General features: G+C 38.5%; 1 protein-coding gene across 2 annotated transcripts in view; it reads left to right on the top strand.

Annotated features, from left to right (window-relative positions):
- Nucleotides 1-25957, top strand: part of nlgn1 (neuroligin 1) — a 231859-nt gene that overhangs the window by 89553 nt on the left and 116349 nt on the right. The window contains exons 1-2 of one of the 2 annotated variants that reach the window (XM_053634744.1): nucleotides 4170-4455; nucleotides 8938-9090. In XM_053634744.1, the coding sequence (XP_053490719.1) occupies nucleotides 8970-9090 (121 nt within the window). In that variant the 5' untranslated portion in view covers nucleotides 4170-4455; nucleotides 8938-8969. Of the gene's footprint in view, nucleotides 1-4169; nucleotides 4456-8937; nucleotides 9091-25957 lie in introns of those variants that run through there. The other variant, XM_053634743.1, reaches the window with a different exon arrangement.

Raw genomic sequence — 25957 nt, 5'->3', positions numbered from 1 at the left:
TACAATTGATGGTATTGTCTAGGCTTCCTTATTCTACTGCTACCTGTTTATCAGAGCGATCTTGGAAAGAATTAGTTGTTTATTTAAATTGGCCACGTTCCGGCTGTTATTCTGTGCTATGTTAGGGGGAAATTCTGTCTTAATGGATTATGGCTGACAGAGATAAATGATGAAAATGCCCTGTTCTGTTTAATTCCATTGCAATGAGCCCAGCAAATATAGCCACCACTGTGAAGGACCTGAAGACTGGTGATGTTGGGAACTTAGATGTAGATTGCAATGTATTTACATGTTGTCTTTAGGAACATGAGTTATACAATGGGTAGAGGGTATCTCACACCTCCAGGGTCCCAGTTGGATCCTGAACTCAGATTATTGTCACTTTGCTTTCCTCCTACTCCCGAAACCATGCCAGTAGGTGAAGTGGATATTCCAAAATTACCCCTAGATGTGAATGTGTGGCATCATATCCGTCTCGCACCCAGTGTTCCCGGGATAGATTGGGATTCACCCTGAACCTGCCCAGGATAATGTGGTTAATGAAGATGAATAAATTAATGAATGTTTAGGAAAGGGTTCCAAGTAGAACCTCATTAAAAATTTAGAACAGTTTAATATCCAAAGAGACCTTGGGAAACCCTTGGAACATGTGTGTGTACAGTCAGTCCCAATTCTCTTGCTAAATGTACAACACTTCAGCATACATTTACACTAGGAAGAGTCAAAGTTATGTACATGCCCGGCATGGAGACACGATTTCAACAACAGACAAACGACAAACCAACAGTGCAACAAGTGACACTGGGATTGAGGTTTTCTCAATTTTAGTTCCTGTCTGCAATTACTTTACAGATTTATTATTCGACAGACAGAATAGAAGAAAAAAATATCCTTGCTTTCAAGGATCAATGTTATGATGTCGTACAATGCCTTCTAAAACTTTTGGAACATCAAGGCCAATGTATTTGTTGGTGCTATCCACCAAAGACATTTGGGTTTGAGATTATAAGATGGATATGAGACATAGAACCTTTTGTATCAGACCACCCAATTTTTAGGCGAGCAAAAAGTCTTGAAGTAAATGAAAGTAAATAACACTTAATATTTGGTTACATATCCCTTGCTTGCAATAACTACATCAATCCTGTGACTTGGTGGCATTACCAAATTGTTGGTTTCTTCTTTTATGATGCTTTTCCAGGCTTTTAGCGCAGCCTCTTTCAGTTGTTGTTTGTTTCAGGGGGTTTCTCCCTTCAGTCTCCTCTTCAGGGAGGCGAAATGCTGCTCAATTGGGTTAAGGTCTGGTGATTGACTTGGCAAGTCTAAAACCTTCCACTTTTTTTCATTTCTGTCCTTTATTGAGATGGCAGTGTGTTTTGGGTCATTGTCTTGCAGCATGATAAAGTTCCTCCTGATTAATTTGGATACATTTCTCTGTAAATTGGCAGACAAATTTTGAGAAAACAGATTCATTCTGCTGCTACCATCATGAGTTACATCATCAATAAAGATTAGTGAGCCTGTTCCAGAAGCAACCATGCAAACCCAAGTCATGACACTACCTCCACCATGTTTCTCAGATTCTTTCTTTCTCCACATTTTGGTAGAGGTTAATCTTTGTTTCAGAACCTCTGTAGCTCATCTTTGTATTTCTTTGCGAATTCCAATTGGGCTTACTGATTCTTACTGCTGATGAGTGTTTTGCATCTTGTGGTATGGCCTCTATATTTCTGTTCTTAAAGTCTTCTTTGAATGGTGGGTTGTAATACCTTCACCCCTACCATGTGGAGGTTGGTGGTGATGTCACTAACTGTTGTTTTTGGGTTTTTCTTCATAGCTTTCACAAAGTTTCTCTCATCATAGCTGACCCTTTTGGTGTCTTGCTCAGTACAACAGTGCTTTCTTTCTTTTTCAGGACATTCCAAATTGTTGTATTGGCAAATTGGGTGGCCACAAAATAAATTACACACTTAACAAATCTACATATAAATACCAAGAAATAAAAGCTAAAATTTTATACACTTTTCTCACATTCATCTTTTGTTCTCAAACCCAAATATCTTCAAACTACAGCAAAAACAAATGTGTTGGCCTTGCTTTCCAATATTCCGGAGGGGACTGTATACAACCTCTTAAATGTGTATAGAGATATTATGAAGAAAACAAAAGCTTGGAAGGAACAAGCAAAGATTGTTGGTGCTTTAAGTAAACAATAAAACAAACAGTAAAATGGTCAAACTACAGTGGTCAGTAACGTGCATTTGATTATTGGCCCAGTCACAATAACATCCAAGAAAATAAAAATAAAATCTATATTACAGAAACAATAGCTCAGGGACTACATCACAACATAATAGCATATTAAGATGATTATGAGACAACTATATAATATTTATAACAACCTAATCTGCACACGATGGTGCCAAATTGATTGCAAAAAGCGAGAAAGAATGAAGCGTGAAATTAGATGAATGAGATGATTATTAACAGTGTTACGCTATTCTACAATTATGACATTTTCTTATTAGAAGACTGAGATGATTACCATTACCTGACCATTTTGCTGTCAAAATAGTTAATGTAGCTTATTGCACAGCCTTTATGTTTACATTTATTCATTTAGCAGAGGCTTTTATCCAAAGCAACGTACAAATGAGGAAAAGCCGGCATTAGTAGTTAGCTAGCTTCAACAGCCTTAAATAAATTCATCGATTTCATAATCTTATACAGCAGATATAGTAACTTATAACAGTATGAAGCCATCAGGTTGTAAATATCTCAAATGATTTGCCTTACCATGAAGGAGGTCCTGCTGTAAGCAAGCAACTCATCACTCAACACTACGTGCCCTCTAGGTCAACCCTTAATGGTACAAGGTATAACCCTAAAACCAAGTGTTTCAATACTAGAAAGGGTTTCAAAAAGTATTTAAATTACTAATAAGCTTTTTGTGTGTAATATTGATGTATAATCCATTTCAGTCATTTATGTTCAGCACTAGATTGTCGATTGACGCAATGTTATTTGGTCGCAGTATGTCATCTAAAACAACCTAAACTCACACGTTTATGTTCATACAGTACGGTTTTGTTTCAGGGCGATGTGTTTACCGGGTTCCGGGAGACCAAACTTATGTCATTAACATTGATTTTCTCCTTCTTCATAACACCTGCTGTTTCTCCACAGTCTGAAGGACTTACGGAGGCTTCGTCTACTGAAAAAAAAACAACAAAAAAAAAACGGAATCAGAAAGACTAAGCTTCATCGTAAGAAATGGACGTAGACAGTGCATGGCCATGGCACTGCTCTCTCCTTCTCGTCCTCCTGTCTATAAGAGCGTATGGATCCACAGCGCTGCCTCTGTGTGATGAAATGAACACATTATCATTTCCTTGAGCTTCGTTCTTTATCATGTCACATGACCAATTGCTTGCATGTGCTCAGCCCGTGCATGTTCCTTTTTTTTTTTTTTTTAATAATAACTTGCTTTATGATCTACATGTGCCTGAGTGTGTTCTTGTGTGTGTGTGTACTTCAGCATGTCCATGTACGAGTAGGTGCTGTCATGATGTCTGTGGTGTAAATCATGAAACGGATGCCTAGGTGATGAATGTTAGTGTGCAGAGCCTCCGACAGCCCATCTGTGTGACTGTGTAGCAGAAACGTGAACGCTGAGTCCATTCTCAGTTATGTCCCTCTCCATATGTTTGGAGCCATTTCCTGAATTTGCTGCTTTCCCTTCTTTTTCTACTTCTTTATGGCCTTTTTAATGAAATTGAAGCCTATATTTAAATAGTTTAGGCTTCACTTGTTTTCAAATAGTAAAATAATGTAAGGTAATATTAAATAATGACCTCCATGAGATCAGTACGGTATTGAATATTCATCAGGTAAACAGCTCACAAACTAATTAAAGAACTAAAAAAAGTTTTACTCAGCTTTTACATTTCTGAAATAATAAATCATTGGGGAATTATTTGCTATTCCATTACAACTTCATATTGAAAGGGTATTTATTATGCTTCAGATAAAAGATAATGTTTGTTTATTTCCCATTGACAGCATTTTTTTTTAACCTAAACATCCAAATATTTAAAAAATTGAAACAAAATGACTCTTTAATCTATAAAGAAAAATGTTTTTGAAACTTTTTGCACTGGATCCTCAGAGCCAGTAGTTTGCTTTTCGATATTCTTTATTTTATTGACTGTTTGACTCTTTTCTACAGAAATGTTTGAACATTTGACTGCTTAGATCGTCAGTACAACTTTTTTCTTGCTTTGTAATGTATCAAGGATATTAATGCAAGCTCGTTGTATCTCTGAGACGCCTTTTTAAGGCTTGTGTTGTTCTTTTATTCTCTGTTTCCTCCATCTTCTCCGTTCTTGATCCTAGGTCCTCTTACAAAGAAACAGAATGATGATTTAGGTGATAATGACGGTGCAGAGGATGAAGGTATTTTTTTTTTTGACGCCAAACTGATATGCATGAAAAGGAAACCCTCCAATTTTTTTCTTGTTTTTTTCTTAAATTTCTTGTCCTTTTTTCGCGAGTGGAGATGTTTTTTTACTTCCTAGTGTTTTTGCTGGATGTGTTTTGTCTTTTTTGCTTGATGTTCTACGAGTATGTCACATGTCTCTCGTCATTCCAGACATGTAATTGTTAACCTTCCATAGGTTTTGGCTTGAATTTTTTTTTTTCTTTAATTTTCTTTAAATTTTTTTTCATGTTGCATCCCACTGAAAAAAAAAGAAAAAAGAAAACTAATAACCATAATACAAATTCTTGACACCTTTTTTTGCATGATTTTTTTTTTAACCTTTTTGTGTTTTGAGATCCAATCAAATGTTAGAAAATACAGCATCAATGGGGTTGCTGAACACCCTCTACATTTCCTATGCAACATGTTCCTGGAATTTATAATAGTAAAAAATGGATAGATATTTATAGCATTAACGGCTACACTTGACGATCTTTTGCCCAATATAAATCAATATTTTTAGTGTATATGTATAAATAGCGTTTTTAAAATTAAAATTCATTTGGGCCAGGCTCTTATATGAAAAAAAATCTATAATGGGGAATTCATGATACTCCGAAGTCCTGCATCATAAAATATTTTATTCCAATTTTTTTATTTATCAGTGAAGAAAACATCACAATTTTTCTTTATTTATAGTGAAATCAGTATTTATCCTTGCTTACATTATAGCAGCTATAAACAGTCATTACCTCACCAACTTATTTTGCTCTGAGACAAAAACGCAGCTTGTCATGGTACAGAGAAACCAGAAAGCATAAACTTCTCTGTCCTAAAAACTCTCTGATATCAGGAAACATAGTGACTGCTACAAAGTTCTGACACCCAAGACATTTTTAAAGATGTTATATAAACATCCCCTTACAGAAAGCTCCACCTCATGAATTATTATAAGCTTTTCTTTGTTGTTATTTAACACACTTTATTTATTAAAAAACAAAAATATTTATTAGCCTTAGTTTTTATGGCACATCTGTCATAGAAGTCCTTACGAGGGAGCTAGAACTACAGTCAGAGCTGCTGTTTAATCAACACCTTCTGATTTCAGAGTCATGTGGAATTATTTTTAATATCCTTGATAATGTTTGCCCAGAAAGTTAACCAAGGCCATATTTTGTCAAATATGTACCAGTTAGCAACAGCTAAAACCAGAAAGAGTGGTCTTTGATCCACACATCATAAGATTAGAGTGGCACAAATATACAGTGAGCATCTGGCCAAGCATCTCGTATTAACTCCATCAAAATTTCTGAGCTCACAGAATAATCCTCTTACGTCTGGGAGACAATATGCTGGGCCAAGTGCGGTCCTGGAACTTGGAGGGATATGTGTACAATATGTTTCCTGGGCCAAGGGTTGAAAACAGAAAAGGCTGCACTCAGGATCACCCACACTTGCAGTTCCTCAAAAACATCCCCTGCTCTCTGGCTCTTCTTGTTATGTCGTGGCAGAATAGTGGCTCTGATATCAGGCATAATCTGCTGTACTTGACTGGACTTGTGTGTGTGTGTGTGTGTGTGTGTGTGAATAATATGGATTCACATAATCATACACTCCTCTGTGGACCACTTCCTCCTGCTGGATCTTTCTAACCCGGCATCCTGAGGACAGAAACGTTCTGAGAGAATGGGGACGGCCTGGATCACTCACTTAAAGGAATTATGCTTGAGCAATAAGCAAGCTTTTGATCATTTGAAGTAATGCATCACTTTAAAAATAAGTATCTTCTAATAGGCAGAGAAAAAACATCAAATGCTTCTTTTGATATTAAAACACTGTATAGTGAAAGCTATACTGAGCAACTGTCATAGTTATAGTACAAAGAAGGCTCATTCTCCATGTATAATGTTATACTTTGAAGAGTGGTTTCTGGACCTCATTACTTTGTGGGAATTCTATTTTGTGTAGAAAAAAATAAAACAAAACATGAATAGTTATTTGATTATTGTTTCAAAATCCTGGCAGGAGAAACAGAAAAACAAGTAATTCTTTGTTTTTATTATCAGAATTTTTCCTTCTCTGTAACTCAAAAAACGAAATCGTGAATGGACTAAAGAAGATTGTCGCTGACAAATAAGCCTGACATTTGCTTTTATCTAGCTTTAGATATGGCTTTGGCATTGTATTTCACAATGATAATAGACATGGACATGAAACGTCCAATGATTAGAGTAGGTGATCCAGTTCCTCCGACCTGGGCGTAGTTGAACTTCCAGGTATCTCTCGCTGCTAGAATTTTGGTTCTGCAGCAAGGACTATCAGAATATCAGAGAATTTGTTGTATGAATGCGATGGCCTTTAAATTGACATTGGAATGCACAATTGTGGAGATATTTTTGTGGAACAGATTCCACTTCTCATCATGTCTATAATCATAGCTAAAATCATAACTAAAGAGTCCTAATGCCCTATGGCTCTCTCTATCAGAGACAACTACAGTTTTCAGGAAAACAAAGCCCTTTTCCCATTTTATTTCTATGTTTTTAGTTTTTGATTTATAAAGAAGGAAAAGCCTGCAAAGTGCTATTAATTGTAATAGAAACTCCTGCTTGGATTTTGAAACACTAATCAAAGAACCATTTGTGCTTTATTTTATTTGATTTGATTTTTTTTACTGACACAAATATAGAATGACCAAAAAGTACAAAGACCTTTCCGGATGTTGCATTTGTTTCTAATTGAAAATGCGAAATCAATTAAATACATCTTTATCTTATTTTATTTTAGTTTTTCTTGGCACAAGCTAAAACTGGAAATGAATAAATTTTTTCATAAAATTATTCTTAAAATGTGTCATCCCCTTTACTGTCACCCTATTTGTAAAAAGTCTGTAGTGATCCATATTAGCAGTACATCAGGCATTAACAGACATCTATGATCTACTCTCTTCTTGTGACTAGCTAGTCAGTAATTGCTGCTTCACATCCAGGTCATTCAAGATCATTCATTAACTTCAGCCCTGTAATTAATTGGAAATTCTGAAAAAAAAAAAAAAACAAGCAAAGGAGAAATGTGTGAGCCTTTTTTTTTTTTTTTTAAACATCTTGTTTGCATACAGATTTGTTTTTCATTGCAAATCTCTTTTTTTTTTTTTTTTTGGACCAACTTTCCAGCCTGTACCTTTTTCAAAAGCACATTTAAGAAAGTAAACACTCTAATTTGTGTGATTTTAAATGACCACCATGGCCATTTTTTTTTTCTTTTCTCTTTGCACCACTATCATTATTTTCAGTTCAGCTCCTGCGTCCTTGCTGCGCTAGTTTTGTATACGTTTCTGGATCCAACTGCTTTTGAGTGATTCAGTTAATTCATCAAAGTGAGTCAGAGATGTGAAGATGCAGATATTGTGTGAAAAAAATCAGCATAGTTTTACCAAGGACTCTGGAACTGTTCAAATACGCTAGATTAGTCATATAGTATATGCACCTGCTAAGGTCGTATGCATTATTTTCCTTGGTTTATAAAGTACGGTGGCCTTTTTGTCACTGGAATTGTTAAAAATGAAAAGATTCTGAAAGACACACCAAATATAATATCATCAAGTGCTACAAATACAACCTCTCATACAAAGGAAAAAAAAAAGAGAAAGAAATATCCGAATGAAGAACAGGAAATTGTGAATTGGGACTAACTGAGAGCCCCTTGTCTCTGGGCCTAGAGAAAATATTTTTGGGGAAAATAATTGCTTTTTTCATTTGTTCTCCACTTTGTTATGGGACCTCCCAGAGGAGTGTCCCTGAACGCCCAACTTCAATCAATTATCAGAGATTTATGTGGATACATTGCGCCCGTGGTGTAATAGCTGTCTCCTCCTTACAAGATGAAAGCTATTGCAAACATCTTTCTCATTTTGAAATTACTTCCCATGTGAGCTGAAACCGTTCGCCCAAAGTGGATCACTGGGCCCAAGCACCAAGCGATGCATTAATAATAATAATAATAAAAAAAAGCAACAAAATGGAGTAAAATAAGTTTTAAGAGGTTGGAAACTGTTTCAGATTCAGTATATATCAGTTCAGGAAAACAAGACATTTTGTTAAATGATATATGATGTTCAAGAAAGTGTCAGCGGTCAGCTTGCTCACTGAACTCAACCCAGAAATTAAAATGGCAATTTAAATTTACCGTAGTGCCTACTGATGAGAGAAAATATATCAGGAAATGGGCAAAAGACCAAAAAAAATCCTCCATTTTATTTCAGTCCAATCGCAAGAAACATGTTGCTTAGGAAATGAATGTTCTAATATCTAAAGCTGTATATATCGCAGCCCATTAAATAGTAAAGCCAAATATGGCAAATTGGACCTAAAGGAAAAGGCAGCTTCAATTCTGATTGCATCTTCAGCTGACAGTTGGAATTTGACGTTTAATTATTTCCTCCTACACTCTCCTTCCAGACATCCGTGAGAGTGGAAGTCCCAAGCCGGTGATGGTTTTCATCCATGGCGGATCTTATATGGAAGGCACAGGAAATATGTTTGATGGCAGCATCTTGGCCAGTTATGGCAATGTCATTGTTATAACCCTGAACTACCGGCTTGGTGTGCTAGGTAAGTGGGTTTTTTTGTTTTGTTTTGTTTTTTTAACGCACCTTTACTATGCATCAGATGAACACACACAAGTTTGCTTCAGACTAAAGTGTCTAGGCCTGATCCGTCAGCAAATTATTCTGTCATTATTTATCACCAGTATATCATATTCACCGGTTAGAGCAAATTCAGCCTCCTGTAGAAAATAGTGCATAAAATCATAGTGCCACTAGTAGTGTCTGCACAACAGCACACATGGGAAGCAGTATGCATCTGCAAATCCAACACAAGCAGCAGTTATATAAATGAAGCTGCTAGTAATAATGAGCAGTGCTTTGAGAGTGCTACCAGTTCTACCTGCATAGTTTGGTCATTAACAGTGAAGGGAAAACAGAGCAGCCTCAAGCAGATCATGATCATTTACAAGCTTATAACCAGAAATGGGAACTCCCAATGTTGTTCTAGAAGGAATTGTTGTGTCTGAATGCCCCACCACCTAGAATGAGTTGAGTGATCAGGTAAGTGCAAAGTTGAAATGATATAACACAATATTCTGCTGCTTTATTTTCACATAAGCAAGATACTATATAGGAAAGGAATCCAATTCAAAATGTTGGTGAGTGGTGATATGTGGGAAAGAAAAAAATGTGTACATGTGTATGTGTGGCAGCTTGGGGACACCCTTTATATTGTTCATTTTGACATAAACAAAATTATCCATATTTCCTTAACTGAAATATGTTTCTCTTTTTTTTTATTATTATTATTATTATTTATTTTTTATTTTTTTGCATGTAGCTCAACCAGACTTTAAAGTCTGGTTACCCCAAAAGTGAAAGTAGAGACAGTTGAAGACTTAAAAGACGTCGCGTCTACCTCTACATTTATAATCTAATCTGCTTATGGGAAAAACAACATTACTACCAAATTTGAAAGAATTAGCGGTTTAGAATGGGAACAGACTTTGATTATCAGCATCATCCACCTCAGTCTCACACAAGATGAGTCCCTCACAGCATTTAAACATGAGCCGAAAGCATGCCAATAGCTAAATTATTGCTAGTTAATTCAATCGATTCTGTTCTGTTGGCTAAATTTCTCCTTAATAATCTCTTTTATTAGGTGATTTAAACATTTGAAAACTTCGTTCACCGTGATCTATACAGAGTGTGTAGGTGCTCTTCTCTGTTTTGCTGATGATCTGACTGCTCAGGGGCATAGCAGACATTTGATCAGCCAGGGACTGATTACAAACTGAACTGAATAGTGCAAGAAACTAAATTGATTAAATGTGTGAGGAAATCACACTCAGCTAGCAAGGTTTAACTTAGCTAGCAAAGCAGACTGACTGTTTTTACAGTTGCTAAATTTGCTAAACTGGCTCCTTTACACAACATGAGATATCATTATCACTATCAAACTCTGAGATAGCTAAGACAAGGTTTGAAAATGTTGAAAATAAAAACATTTATTTAAAAAAAATATGTTTATGAAAATGATGCCAAAGTATATTATTTTTCAGGTGATTTCCAGAACAACTCCTGACAGGTTTTCCCAGACCTCCCCACATATGTGATTGTGACGTACTGAGTTTTATTAACAATAGTAACATTATGTTCTGTTTAAGTGAAAAGTCAGAACACTTAATGCACTGTAGCACACACTACTGTCTATACAGTGTCATTATCAGTATTGTTGTTGATTTATAGAGCAAATCATATCTGGCATGCCATTCTATACAAACTGTTCCCTTTCTTTGGCATTAGCTCTGCTTGGACTGACTCCCTTTATCAATGAAATTGATTATCCATATGCTTTTAGTCACATATCTTCCAGACACAATCTTTAAATCAAAGTGCTTTGCTTGAGTGGCTGAACGTGGAACACAGCAATGTTCAGCCCTGTTGAACAATTAAGCTGCCAAACAAAATGAGCACATAATATGCCCCACCACCCAACACTGAGCACCCCGATGCAGAGATCTTTTCAGAGAGATAATTTCGTAGCTCAACTTGGGCTTGTTTTAGTCAAATCCAGGCTAGAATTCCCAAAGCTGCTTTATGGTAAGGTGAAAGACACACACATGCTGGAGCATCTGCTCTGGTAATCATCTATCTCCAAGCAAAAAGTAGAGCTTTTCATAACACCTGATGGTGGTGGATAGAGAACAATAGCTATTTTGTGCCAAGATGCCAAACGTGGTTATAGCCAAGGTGCTAGCTCTGTGTAAACAGTGGCGGTTTGACTGCTTACATTCAGCAAAAGAGCATGCGTTCCGTCAGTATGTCAGCGTGAGTCGTACAATGCAAATGTAGCCAGCGTGGGTGTAATTGTATCTACAATGTGTTTGCTTACAGGCGTGTTAGCCCCTTTGTTTACCGGCTTTTCAAATCCTCACCAGTGACTTTTGTTCTCTCTGAAGTAATTGGTTTCGGTGTTTTCATCCTTTGAAATGCCCTGCGTTGTGATTTATTTTCATGCTTATTAATTTCTTCTTCATCAAAACAAATACACCAGATACTTGGTTTCATTAGCTTTTTTTTCCCTTCGTTCTCTTTTTCTCTTTTGTACTCTATACACTTTCTCACTTATTATTTCTCACAAGTTTGTGCTTGCTGTCAGGTCTTTAAATGTCTGGGTGCAATGTGTGGTATTTATTAGGGACAATCCAAAAACTATGGTAAACATCAAAAACGTAGGTCAAAAAACAGGTAGGCAAACATTACCTGATATAATCTGTGAACAAAAACCAGACTTACACAAACAGGATACAAAAAAGCATGATGATAATTCGCAACAAGACATGGAAACAATGGGGGTGTAACTAGGCAGACGAATTTAGGACTGAACATGGAAAAGGTGCACACATTTGGGGAGCAAACCAATGATAAGGCATGTGTGGAAACCAAAACAAAGGCACACAGACATAACAAACACAAGCACATGACATGAACACAAAACAGTACGACACAAGCAGAACCCGTCGCACTGGGAAACGTGTTGCATGCATAGAGGGCGAGTTTATGACACTGGCCCTATTCTGAAAGCATTGTTTTGGGAGATGCTTCATTTGTTTTTCTTAATCTTTTAACTTCATCTCAGAAATCACCATCATAATGTTCTTTCTTTTTAGCTGCTTCAAGGTCACATTCTTTGAGATAATATGGTGACCGTAGTCAAATAACATTGCATAGATGATGAGCTGTGTTTTTTGTCGATAAGATTTGCAAGTGTAATGTAAGCTGTGTCCTAACCATCACCGCTACCCAGAATGCTTTAATTGCCTATATGTAGCACTCTAGATAAGGTGTGGCTGACTTTATCTGAAATGGCAGTTTGATGTTATGTATACTGGCCTTTTTGGTAGCGGGCAAAAGAGACGAGTGCTGGAGACGAGGCAGCGTGCCTCTGGAGAGCCAGTGGCTTGTGTGTCCATCTGGTCCTACTCTTCTTCCTCTCCAGCCTCTTGCTTTCTATTAAATACCCTAAAAATCGTGCTGTCTGTCCTTTAGATTGTCAAATATATTACATTTTGGACAAGATCAGGCACTGTGCTATACTATGATTTCAAAATTGCCACAAATGGCTAAACCTGGCAGGCAAGTCGAAGTAAGCACCTTCTCAACGTCAAGCATGAACATTGACATCTCAAGGACTTGCTCGTCTCTGAGGAGTCATGTGATCATGGCTGTCTCTCCATGGAATTATTTAGAAGATGTGGTTTTATTTACTATACCAGGACCCTGGCTGGGAAATTGCAGCCAATGCTGTGTTTCACATGTAGCTTCTGTAATTTACAACCCAGAGCCTGCAGGAGTTATCTTCGAGCTTGGTGCTTCCTGTCACGCTGGCCACCCTTATTCCTGGCCCCAATGCTGCATTCATTTTGCTTGCTGACAGCAGCTGCTGTGAGGGGACAGGTAGGGGGTATCAACAGATGGATGAAGCCACATTGAGGCATTCGTCTCTGCCATGGATTTCGGCATTAGCTCTGCCCCTCTCCTGGGCAACTTGGTGGAGACCAACTGCCTTTGTGGATGATCTAGGTGCTTACCAGGATTCACACAGCGATGTTTCTTCTGCCTAGAGAAAACAGATGGATATGTTTAACACCTAAGAAATGAGGTCCACTAGAGTTCCAAGTGAGTGTGGTGCAAGAGGGACTTGTTGGAAAAGTTGTGAGGAGCGAACACGTCTCTACTGCTGTGTCTTGATTTTTATTGACATGGCCATGACATTTGGATCTGCTGTATTTCTTTATTGGGATTGTTTAAAATGACTCTACTTTATTGGGAATGAATGAAATGAACAGATTATGTTTTCTAAACAGATACAAATACAGATTCAAGTTGAGACTAGTGCAGCAGGAGAGTTTTTTTTCATATTGCCACGAACTAGTTAAGTATACTTCAGATATGAAGTATTATGGGACAAAGAAATGTCTTGTTTAGTAACTCTTTTGTTACAATCAAATATAATAACTGTGCAAGCAAAATAATAATTTAAAAAAAAAAAGTCTGGTGCATAAGTCCAGTTGTGACCAGTTATGAGCTTTGGTGATGTAGCTGAGTTTGAGGAACTGTCACAGCCAGAATTTGCGGACCAGGCTAAATGCTGCCATTTCTACCTTTTTTTTGTGTGTGTGTGTTTTCTACAACACAACAACAAAAAAACTTTCTAGTTTAGACCATGCCCCTTTTGGATTTAAATCTGAATACAGATGTGTTACACCCCTAACAGATGTTGCAAATCCAATATCATTGTCATTTCTTGTGACCTGCTGCAGAGTGGTTGCTCCTACTGACGTATCACCACATGTCAGTTTGTTGTTTCTCTAATGCCTGCAACATTTTAGAGGTCAAAGACACCTCCCACTGGGAACAAGATGCTCACTGCCATGGTCGGTCAGCACTTTTAGCCCCATGCCCCCCTTTGGCAGATGGCAGTGTGGATGAAGGAGCTATGACATTTAATTTGCTGTAATCGGACACTGATATGCTGCTCATCATATGAAATGGACATGGACAGCGATATTGTTGTGGTAGCGTGATGTCTGAAGCATAAGCCTAAAACAAGGTTCCTCGGGGTTGTGTCATTCCGAATCCCGTTCTCTCTGTAAGTAAAATCTAACTAAAGCATTTAACACAGTGAGGGGATTGCACTTTGACCAGCGTTCCTGAATTTGTGCCTATAGCTAGAACTTATCCGTTCTCATTATGGTGAACTCAGTCGAGGATAGTCGAGGACGTTTTGTCTGATTTTGCTTCCTGCCAAGTCTCGTAAGAATGGATTATCAATGACTAAGGTGACCAGAATTCTCAAGATTTTAACCCTTTGGACATTCAATTTAAGGTTCTTTTTAGGAAAAGATGTAAATCAACTCCAACTCACTTGAGACCATTACTGTAATTTAACACGAATCTTTACCACCAAATTTCACACTGGGGATCAATAATTCCATCCATCATTACACCCATCCATCCATCCATCTATCCATCTATCTATCTATCTACCCATCTGTCCAACCATCTACCCATCCACCTACAGAATTTCTTTTCCTATTGTATATAGATTATTTGCCATTCTCTGTGCTGCATATATCTGAAATACTATATCAAACTTCTACACGAAATCCTTCAGCCTTTTTTTCAGGCATAATATAGAATCCTTTTTGTGTGGAGCTTGCATGTTCTCCCTGTGCTTCGGGGGTTTCCTTTGGGTACTTTAGTTTCCAAAGACATGAATTGAAGGCTGATTGGCATCTCTAAATGTTCCGTAGTGTGCGATGGTTTGGCCCATGTCCAAGGTGTCATCCGGCCTTGTGCCCCGAGTCCTCTGGGATAGGCTCCAGGCTCCCCGAGACTCTGTATAGGATAAGCGGTACAGAAAATGGATTGATGGATGGATGGATAAAGACATCTAACTATTCTAATTCTTTTGCAAATTAAGATATACACCCGATAGCCACTTTAATAGGAACTCTTGTACCCCTTCTCATTTGAATCACTCTTCAATCATGCAGATACGGGTCAAGAGCTTCAAATCAAACGTCAGAATGAGTGGGGAAATCCTGGCTCAACAAAACTGGACAGTTGAAGATTGGAAGAACATTGTTTCAGCTTTTTCCAGTTTTCAACCTTCCAGTTTTGTTGAGCCTGTGCCCACTGTAGATTCATATTTGTGTTCTTGGCTAACAAGAATGGAACCCAAAAAGGTCTTCTGCTGTTGTAGCCCATTTGCCACAAGGTTCGGCATGCTGTGCTTTCTGAGATTCTTTTCTGCTCACCGCGGTCCTAAAGAGTGGTTAGTTGAGTTACCATAGCCCTCCTGTCAGTCTGGCCATTCTCCTCTGAATCTCTCATCAATAAGGACCCACATAACAGCTGTTTTTTGTTTGTTTATTTTTGTTTATACTGCTGCCACATGATTGGGTGATTGCATGAATGAGCAGGTGTACAGGTGTTCCAGCTACTCAGTACTGTACCTCAGTACTGTACCAGCCATTTGGCCAGTAGACATATGGTTGCTTCTCATGCTCTGAATGCACTGTAGTACTGAGGCAAATCACAAGTTGATTTGCATTTTGAAATTACAACCCCATCATATTGCATCCCAGTGAATTCAATTACATGAATCACCATTAATAGGCACATTTAATCATTGATATTAATCACTCCAATTATAACAAATTTTCTCTCTCAAATGGCATAGTGAAGTGCCACTATGGAGCAGGGATATCGTCATCTATCATCATTCTTTATTTCCTATTTCCTTTCTTCTCCTCCTACTTTCTTTCTTGCCCTGTCCAAACTCTTGTCAGTCACAGAGACTCCTGGACTATGGTGAAGGATTAAATTTCCTCGGAAAGATGATTGTGGGTTGCACCTGTCCATGGAACATAATGGTTGCCAATTTGCATGCTATCTGCTGCTATGAAGGTTAGCAAGTACAACTACCAGTTTGGTAGCTTGTGGTTTACTAACAGAGAAGATTCATAGCTTGCTCATTGCAGGTCAATCATATGTTTCTCATGCTGAATATAAGCATTTGACATCAATACGGCAGTGACTGTTATTGAGGAATCTCAAAAAAATGTATTCTCTCACGTCAGCTGGTTGAGTGTGTTATGTGCATGGATGTTTGTAGGGTTTGTCTAGGGTATGGTAGGGGTGCTATTAATAAAAGGGCTTCATTATCAAGACATATCTGTCCAGAACTGCAACAGGAGAGCAAAAGCAAGGTGCACACTTGTCCTTGCAAGTCCGTATTGGCTCATGAAGAACAGTAGCCGTGAGGGCGACAGTCATGAGATGAGGTTTTCAGACTCAATATAAAGAGTTCCTTGAAAATCTCCATATAGGTTTACATCTAAAACATGACATCGGATAAGAGTGTCGCTTATGGATTGCAGTGTCTCCTAATTTCCACGCATTCAGATTTCTTTACCACCATATATTCACTAAGTAAGGAAGTTTTTATTTTGTATGAAAATAATCAATGCGATGTGGCCCCACATCAAGCAGGGTTACTGTTACCATCCTGAAGTAGATGCATTGACACTGGAGCCTCTTTCTAAATAAGGGTAAATAGATGACTCTTTACAGAAAATTTCACCATATCAACAGTTATGTATTAAATAACAGCACGCTTTTCAAATGTGTTTACTACTACATGTAGATTTTATGGACAGTCTGCCCTGAAAATGAGTTGTTACGAATTGTTAGAAACTATAACGTATTAGAATGGGAAAAGTAATATGCAACTGTGATTTGGCATGCAGCTTAAACTAGTCAGAGCTGCTGTTAGAGAAAAAATCAATAAATCAACACCTCTGACCAATAAGATTAAAGAAGTGCTGTGGTCTAATTTTGGCATGATAGTCAGATTGTCTGCAGTGTTACTTGGTGGAAGTGTTACTCATTCTAGTACCAGGGCCATAATGAGATGCCTCTCCAACAGCCCGAGAACAGACCTCTAACCAGAAAGTAAAGGAGTTGGAGGTTTACAAAGGAGGACAGTCTGTTAGGAGAATATCACATGTGAGAGCTTGGAGACCATGCAGTCCTGGTGCAATGGTCTGTGGCAGAAACGAGTGAAGGGGGATAGGAGCTCTTGGCTGGGAGGACATCATCCCCTGCCAGTGGACAGATGTTAAAATCCTTTGCAGATTTCCACAAAATCCTCATAGGCATGCTTCCAACACGCATTGGACAAGGTGGCTGATATGCTTCCACCCCGCAATGCCACACGATCTTACCCACAACCCTGGAAATCAACCCTTTACACAGAAGGAAGGCTGCCTTTTTATGGTTTGCTTTGGCAGTCTTTTATAAATGCTTAATTGCACCAGATGAAAAACCATTAACTCAGAGAATGTTGTTTGTGTTTTGCAAGGTTGAACCGCATAAAGCGATTAATGGAACGGAATGAGCGTTAAGAATTGGAAATCAGGCCTCGAGATGTGAGCCACTGGTTGAAGGTCTAGGTTTATGGTGTCATAAAATTGCTGAAATGGGTTGTTATCGGGAACACCACAAGCTTGCTTTATTTCTGGGTTCTTGGAAGTGCTGCAGCTGGGCACTTTATTGTAGGATATTGTTTAAAATTGTGTAAGGCAATATTAATTTACTGTCCCTCACTTGCTTTCTCATTAATCATCAGCTGGATGGTTTGCAGAAAGGCTCAGAAGGTTTTTTTTTTTTTTTTTTTTTTTTTTTTTTTTAAAGATTCAGGTTTGAATAGAGTGTTTTTAAGACATCACGTCCCGTTGTAACACGATTAGCTTGCTACATCCTGCATCCTCTTAATGCATTTCACAGCCACAGTACCATGATGGATATTCATTAATGCATTCATCTTCAGTAACCACTTTGTCCTGGTTAGTGTCACTGCATGGTGAATCCAGAGTCTATGTGTACAGTACACTGAGGTGGGAATACACCATGGATTGGACACCAGTCCACACACTCTTTCACACCTAGGGGAAATTTAGAGTCACCAGTTAACCTACTGGCATGCTTTTGGGAGGTGGGAGGAACCCGGAGAACTTCCTACACTGAGTACATGCAAAAGTCTGCATACAGAATATGGGTTTAACTCATTGTCAGTAACTGGATCCATGTGTGTTTATCTTAATGTTCCAAATATCTGTAGCTGTATTCAGATTTAAACCAAGTACCGTTTCTTTCCTTCCTTCCTTTCTTCCTAACTTTCTTCCTACTTTTCTCCTTCTTACTCTCCTCCCTCCCTCATTTTTTCTTTCATCCCTTCCTACTACCTTTTTCCCTTCTTCATAATTTCCTTCTTTTCTTCTACCTTCTTTCTTCCTTTCTTTGTGTGAATTCTGGTTCTGACAGTTCCTCAACCTCAGCTATATTACATTAAACAAATTTAATTGGTTATATTTCCCAAGGTATGCTTTAAGTGCATTCATGATCTTTTTTGTTGCATCCTCTTGGATCCTAGTCCCAAAGCACAACTCTAGTCACAAGCTATGAACCTTTCTGCAATCAACCCCCTATTCATATCTGTGTACCTATCAGTTTAATATAGTTTAACCTAAGCTAAAGTTTGAACGTGGGACCCTGGACCTGTGAGTCACCAATTCTACCTGCTTCCCTTCCCATATGATGAATTTGCACTGCATTTTTTCTGAAGATACAGTACTGCTGTTTAACTCGACCAGCTCATATACAGGGGAAATCTCAGCAGTGGTATATCTGTTTAAATGGCAGTACTCTTTCAACCTGAAGTACACCCAATTAACAGACATTGCACACATTTAGACCACATTCACTGACATTTTACAGTTCCATCATCTGATACATCATGATGCATTTTGATTGAAATAATTCTGACACTGCTTGAGATATATTTGATGTTGGGTTTTATTATGCAGTTGCTTCAAACGGTTACATTTCATTCCATTTCTCCACATGCCCAAACAGTGCAGGAAATAATAATGATTGTCACCCACATTGATCATTCAGTTATTGAGAAATGAGTTATATTGAGAAACACATTGTAATAACCAGACTCATTTTATAAAGCACTGGCACTCAATGTGTAGGAATTTCTCAATGACTGGCAGCTGTCCCTGCCCTTGGAGTGGTGGAGTGAAAGAGTGTAACGTCCATGATTGCTACGTTTTATACGTTCCAATTGGTGGGCTGTGTTAATCACAGTAATCCTATTACATGCAAGTTTACCATATGTGTGCACTTAATGTCATGGGGCAAATCCACCACTGGAAATTGCTGGCAAGTAAATTGGCTTTTATCTGAGCATGGCTTGTAAATCACACGATTTAGTCAGCAGATTGACTGCACTCGTCTGTATGTGTCAGTGCACCATGGTGTCTGTCAGGTTAAGTCCTCCCTTTCTGTGGGAAATGGAACAGGCAGGCTAGATAGGAGCTCTCTAATGGCTACCATTGGTGTGGTACTATTTTCAGAGACAACACTTTTCATGGTGTGAAAGTGGCAACATAGGCAGCTGTCCGAACACAGAGCTAGCTAGCTCACACCTGCTTGGCAGTTCAAGCGCACAGGGCATCTCGAAGATGAGCAAACATTTTATATATACACTATATGGTCAAAAGTTCATGGACACCTGACCATCACACCCATATTTGCTTTTCTGAGCATTCCATTCTTTTGCTGTTATAACCTCCACTCTTCTGGGAGGTCTTTCCACTAGATTTTAGGGCATGGCTAAAGGGATTTGTGCTCATTTAGCCACAAGAGCATTAGCGAGGTCAGGCACTGATGTTGGGTGAGGAGGCCTGGGACGCAGTCAGCATTCCAGTTCATCCCAAAGGTGTTCAGTGGGATTGAGGTCAGGGCTTTGTGCAGGCCACTTGAGCTCTTCCACTCCAACCTTGGCAAACCATGTATTTGTGCAGAGGGGCATTGTCATGCTGGGACATGTTTGGGCCCCATAGTTCCAATGAAGGGAAATTGCAATGCTACAGCATACAAAGACATTCTACAATATACGATTGTGATTCTAACTTTGTGCCAAAAGTTTGGGTAAGAACATATGTATGTGATGGTCAGTTGTCCACAAACGTCTGTCCATGTAGTGTATGAATGTAGTTCATCTTTTAAAATGGTTTAATGTATATAATTGGACATTAAGGGCCAAGCTTTAATTAGGTTTATACTACTGCAGGTACAAAAGATACCTTTACTATCACCCCAGTGACAAGGAAAGGTATAGATTAGTAGCATTTTTTTTTTTTTCTGAGAGTGCAGTCAAAAGTGGATTATAGAAAACAAACACAGAGCATCCTGTACTGTTTTTTTATGACTTGGTGATGTACAGGAGGAATCCCTTCGCAGTTAAGATTATGTAATTAACAAACCCTTTGACTTTGGAAATATAAGCAGTGAAGCAGCAGGTCTCTGTGGAATTGAAGCATTACTGTAATTCATTGTCATTAGGTAAATTCATCAGAAAGAAAGCAAGCAGAACACAGTGAGCCGACTTTCTATTGCTCATTTTTTTTCAATGAGCAGAAATCATACTCCCAGATGAAGAGGTATCAATCGGGGAACGCGGTGTAGTCATGCAATCATCGTCCTCCTCCCATTTCATCACTCAGCCTCTCTTGGTTTATGTGTTTTTTTTTAATGTAATTTCCCTATTCAGATTTAACTCTGAAAAATTGTTTTCATTATGATCTGACAATAACTCGGATATTTAAACAGATGACTAGGTTTCAATTTCATCCCCTTGTCACAGAATGAGCATTTTAGGCCTGTGCCTAAGAGAGAAACAGTATGATGAAGAATGCATTGCTTTCCCTTTGGAGATTTATGTGAAACCCAGAGCATAGCTGTTGCTTATAATGCGGATAAAGATTCTTTTCTATATAGTATAAAAATCCTAATAGCTTTATTATGCAAAATAATGTAGATTCCTGTGTGTTTTCAAAACGTACAAAAAGATGTTTTTAATGTGCATTGTGAGCAATGAAAAGTATTTTGCAAGTGAGGAGCTGTTACAGTACTGTATAATATCGTGAAATTGTCTGCTGGACATTTTGGACGTGGGCCACATTAATGCTACTTTGCTTCGATTTTAAAAGCCTACGATTGAAATGAACCAAGGCAACAATTATAAATTGATTTTCAATTATAATAGATGATAAATTGAGTATTATTATTAGTGTTTAAAAAGGAATTCATATTTTTAAACTAAAACAGGCTACCAAGGTGATTTGCCAATAACTCTGATATTTAAAATAGTCCTTTTCTACATCATCATTCACAAATTAATGATAGGCGTAGCCCAGATTCGGAACAAAGTTGGTCGTCGATTGGAGGCTACTTAATCAAATTGCATCATAGCAGATTAAGCGGTATTGTCAAATATCAACTCATTGTCTTAGGTAATTGAATTCGCAACATATTATGTGGAAGCGTAAGGTTTACACGCCTAATCGCTATTGTTATGTATTTTTAAAAAAATACAAAAGTGCTGGCAAGCATTATGAATTTGTTTCTCACATCAATTATAAGACTGTGTGTTTATTTGTATTATGAAGTTTATTATGTGTAGTGGCAGCTGGTCGTGAAGTATCTAGTTCACCCTCATCAATGTATCACAGACTTGGTATTCATGTTGACATTTCACCACACTTGCATATCTTTCATGCTATTAGTTTTCCCCCCTGTGACTAGCAGTCTTAAATCTTATTGCTCACGTAAACTGGGTCAAAATTGATTTTTAGTGAACTTTTGGAGTGCTAGGGCCAATGTGTCAAATCCAAGCTCTCACCATAGGGCAACAGTGGCTTTGCGGCAAATTTGTTTTAAATCTAGGGGGATTTCAGTGGGATTTTCATGTGTAATCACCTGACGTGACTGTCAATTATAGGCGGCATGACTCTGGATTCTGGGCTAGAAAGAAATCAGCCCTTCATACAATTCTGTGTATTTTTATTACAACCGTTGGTGGTGCTGTTGCACTTGGTTTCATAAAACTCCAAAACAATCGATCTTAAGTCATTTGCAAAAATGAAATATCAGACAATAGGGAGTGTTTTATTTATTTTTTTTTCTTTTCATTCTCTGGTTGTTAGATTGGAGAAATAAAATGTGTGTATCCCCAGACACATAATCTGCTTCTACTGACGCCTACATAGTGTGTCAATAGATATCTATATTGCGAAACATATTATATTGTGTTTAATATCCAGTGGTTTGAATGTATAGTACTGTGCAAAAGTCTTAGCACCATATTCTTTTTTTAGTACAAACTTTGTTATAGATTTTTTATTTTATGACTTCTACATTATCGAGTCAGTACAAAAAACATTTTAAATTCCCAAACATTAGTTTTTCAACAGAAAATTAAATGTTACAGAAGCATTTTTGTATGCGTCATATCACAGCAAACCAGTGACTCCATTTCCCAGGATGCACCACAATCTACAACCATGGCCAAAGAGGACTACACTTCCCACACACGCACACATGTTCACCTTCTCCGGAATTCTAACCTGTCACGTAAGGAGCTTGAGGACGGATAAGATTTTTATTATAGGAGATATAAGAGACAAATCCAAATCATGAAACAATAGCGTGGTCAAAACAAGCAAATGGTCATGCGATCAGCAAACAGGATAAACTAAGACGCTACTCAAATAACGAGGATGAGAACCAGATCTAAACCATGAAACATAAAGCTATGAATAAAGGCTTGGTACTCGACAGAGACTATGGCAACTGAGCGTAATACTTCGCAAGGTCATAGTGTTCAAAAAGTCTCTTATATAGTGTGGAGTGAGTGAGCGTGAGATTGGCAACAGGTGTGTGTGTGTGTGTGAGATTAGAATTCCGGAGAAGGTTAACGCGCGTGTGTGTGGGAAGTGTAGTCCTCTTCGGCCATGTTTGTAGTTTGTGGTGCATCCTGGAAAATGGAGTCACTGGTTTCCTGCGATATGACAGTATGTCATTAAAGAAAGCAGCATATTACGTAAGAGACACTTTTCAGACAAAAAGAACACGATGAATGCTGCTGGGTTTTGCTGCAAAAATAAGAAGCAAGAGCGACAGTCAAAATCTCCAGAAGAACCGTGTCTGGTTCTGCAAGATGCTCAATAAAATTTACAGCTCGTTTCCTTATAAAACTGCACTAATTGTACCAGAGACTACTATTTTTATTTTTATTGTTTTGTCACACCAAACATTGACTGTGTTCGATTTACTACTGTTTACTGCTGGTATATATACTGTATTTTTTAAGGTAGAAACATTTAATTTCGTTATGTTGAAGGCATCTTTGCTGTACAGCATTTCTTTGCACGTGCCTAAAACTTTTGTGCAGCACTGTATATATTTGTGCTGATAAGGAAATCGCGAGGAAACACAGAAGCGGATTGACCCGTACAGACGAGATGTGGCAAGTGTCTTAATCAGCTCCCTGAATCTAATGTGATTGTTGATCACATTAAGCATGGAGGATGAGGAAATGATGAATGAACAGTGAAATAGAGGCATGGCCTTAATGTCTTGCCGCAGAGAAGCTAATCAGTACCATTCTTTCTCTGCCCTCCTCATTCGAACTGTAAGAAAGCAATCTGAGGATAGCTGTGCCTCAATTATATCCAAATAGATCACATTTCACACCCATTCATTTGCAGGCAACATGGTGCATGATAAACATTGTATTTCCTCATTAATAACCAGACGTCACCCTCATTAGTCCCCTTTTGTGCATGACTAACAGGAGGGATCATTAGTCAAAACCAATATTAACAGGTACATCCAATTTTCATACCTCCCACTATATTAACTGAATGCCAACAACAAGTGGTCATTTATCATGAGCTGGTGAGTCATGCGCACACACACACACACACACACAACACGTACAGAATACAAATTACTTGGACAAATTCTAACACATTTCTTATTTCCCACTGAAGGAAAATCCACCCTGAAACACATTAAAAATGTGAAATTGTTCTTAGCGACTCTGGTGCTAATTTGTCTCTGGTTCTGTATTTTCATAATCCCCATTAGAAGTTAGCAGTTTATGCCCATGCTGTTGTCACAGCGGGACATTACTAACGCAATTTCAGTGTCATTTAATAGGAGAAAAACATTTCAACAAACTCAAACAGCCAGGTTTCGCTGTTAGCTCACCGTTTTCTGTCAACATTCAGCATCATATTAATTAGGAGTCAAACAATGGACTCAAAGGTCCTGAACATAGTGCAGCTATTTGATGCAGTTGTGGTGAGTTACGACAAAAACTCAGTGCAGCTCGTAGCGGTCTACGAAACAAGTACGATGATGCTGACGGTGGTATTAGCATGACCGTTGAAGATTTTGAAGCTGATCTGTTTGAGCAGAGTATTCGGTTCAGAGGAGGACATAAGATCGGGACAGATTTAAGGATTAAAGCGACATTGCATCAGTCTCTTTAGGTAGAGGTGATGCAAGGGCTAAATCCCACTGCCGTCGCTATGAGCGTGTAGTTGAAATGCATTGTGGGTATCTGAAAATAGACCAAGAAGAAGTCAAGTCATTGACTTAAATCTCATTACACAATAAAGCTTGGACAACATTGAAGATATAAAAATATAAAGGTTAATATGCAAGTCATTGGGTAGATTTTTGCATTCGGCGTCAGTGACAGAAAGTCATCCTTTTGATCTTACTGTCTTGAGGAGAGTGCTAGTTATGCCATTCTCACCATCAGCCGGCCAAGAGCAGGGGCTGGATGAGTGACAGGTGAGCGGCTTGGCTTAATTCCGGAGATATATCTCCAAAGCCTGGGTAAACAGTGTGCTGTATTAGATCCCCCAGTGTGTGGGAGCCACCGAGACAGTGCCGCCCATAATCTCCTGCAAGTACAGCCCGTGGCACACTTTTAATTTAGTTTTTGCCCTAGTGGTTAAGCTGTCTGGCTGCACCAAGCAGACCCTTATATTTACAGGTGGTATGCGGTGGGCTCTTTCCCAGGTGCTGAGGTTTATTTGACCTCTCCGTATTGCTCAGTTGAGTGCAGGAGGAGGAGAAGCACCACCAAAACTATTTTACACAAATGCTATATATATATATATATAGCTTAACTGTCTCTGACCAATTTTTTCAAGCCTGTCCACTTCACTGAAGCCTCCACTTGCGCATAATGACTATAAAGGCAATACGCATGCAACGTTGTATCAGTCGTAACACAAGCCTTGCTGATTCCAAAGATCCAGTGCCGATTGTATCTGGGAGAAAACAAAACAAAAACCATTTGGGCCATTGCCCCTGTAAGAGCACTCATATATCCCTAGACAATCAGATCACATTGGCTTCATCTCATTATCCCGAAACGGTAGTCAAGCAGTGCGAGCAACTCAAGCCCTTGATTATTCAGAAATATAATTCCAATCGCTAAGCTTTTCCTCTGAATGATGTCTTGCCTGCTCAGATGTTGTTGTCCACGATTTCTTCCCTTATCATTACTGGCCTGTTATTATAGCAAGGGCACCAGCGGGCACTTTCGCCTTTTTTTGCACTGCCTGAAGTAGTGTACGCTAAGAGCGACAAGGCTTATTTAAAATTAGCTCTTCACTTCAGGCAGAACCTTGGGATATTTTGATTGAACAGATACAAATACCGATTCCAGTAAGAGGCTCTATCCATCTATCCATCCATCCGTCTATTTTGTGTACTGCTTATCCTACACAGGGTCACGGGGAGCCTGGAGCCTATCCCAGGGGACTCGGGGGACACAAGGCAGGGGACACCTTGGACAAGGTGCCTTCATAGGGCACAATCGCGCACACACACACACGCACTACAGATTGTTCAGAGATGCCAATCAGCCTACAATGCGGACTGGGGGAGGAAACTAGAGTACTTGGAGGAAACCCCCAAAGCAC

Source organism: Ictalurus furcatus, chromosome 10 (assembly GCF_023375685.1).
Source record: "Ictalurus furcatus strain D&B chromosome 10, Billie_1.0, whole genome shotgun sequence".
Lineage (NCBI taxonomy): Eukaryota > Metazoa > Chordata > Actinopteri > Siluriformes > Ictaluridae > Ictalurus > Ictalurus furcatus.
This window is presented reverse-complemented; position numbering and strand designations above follow the sequence as displayed.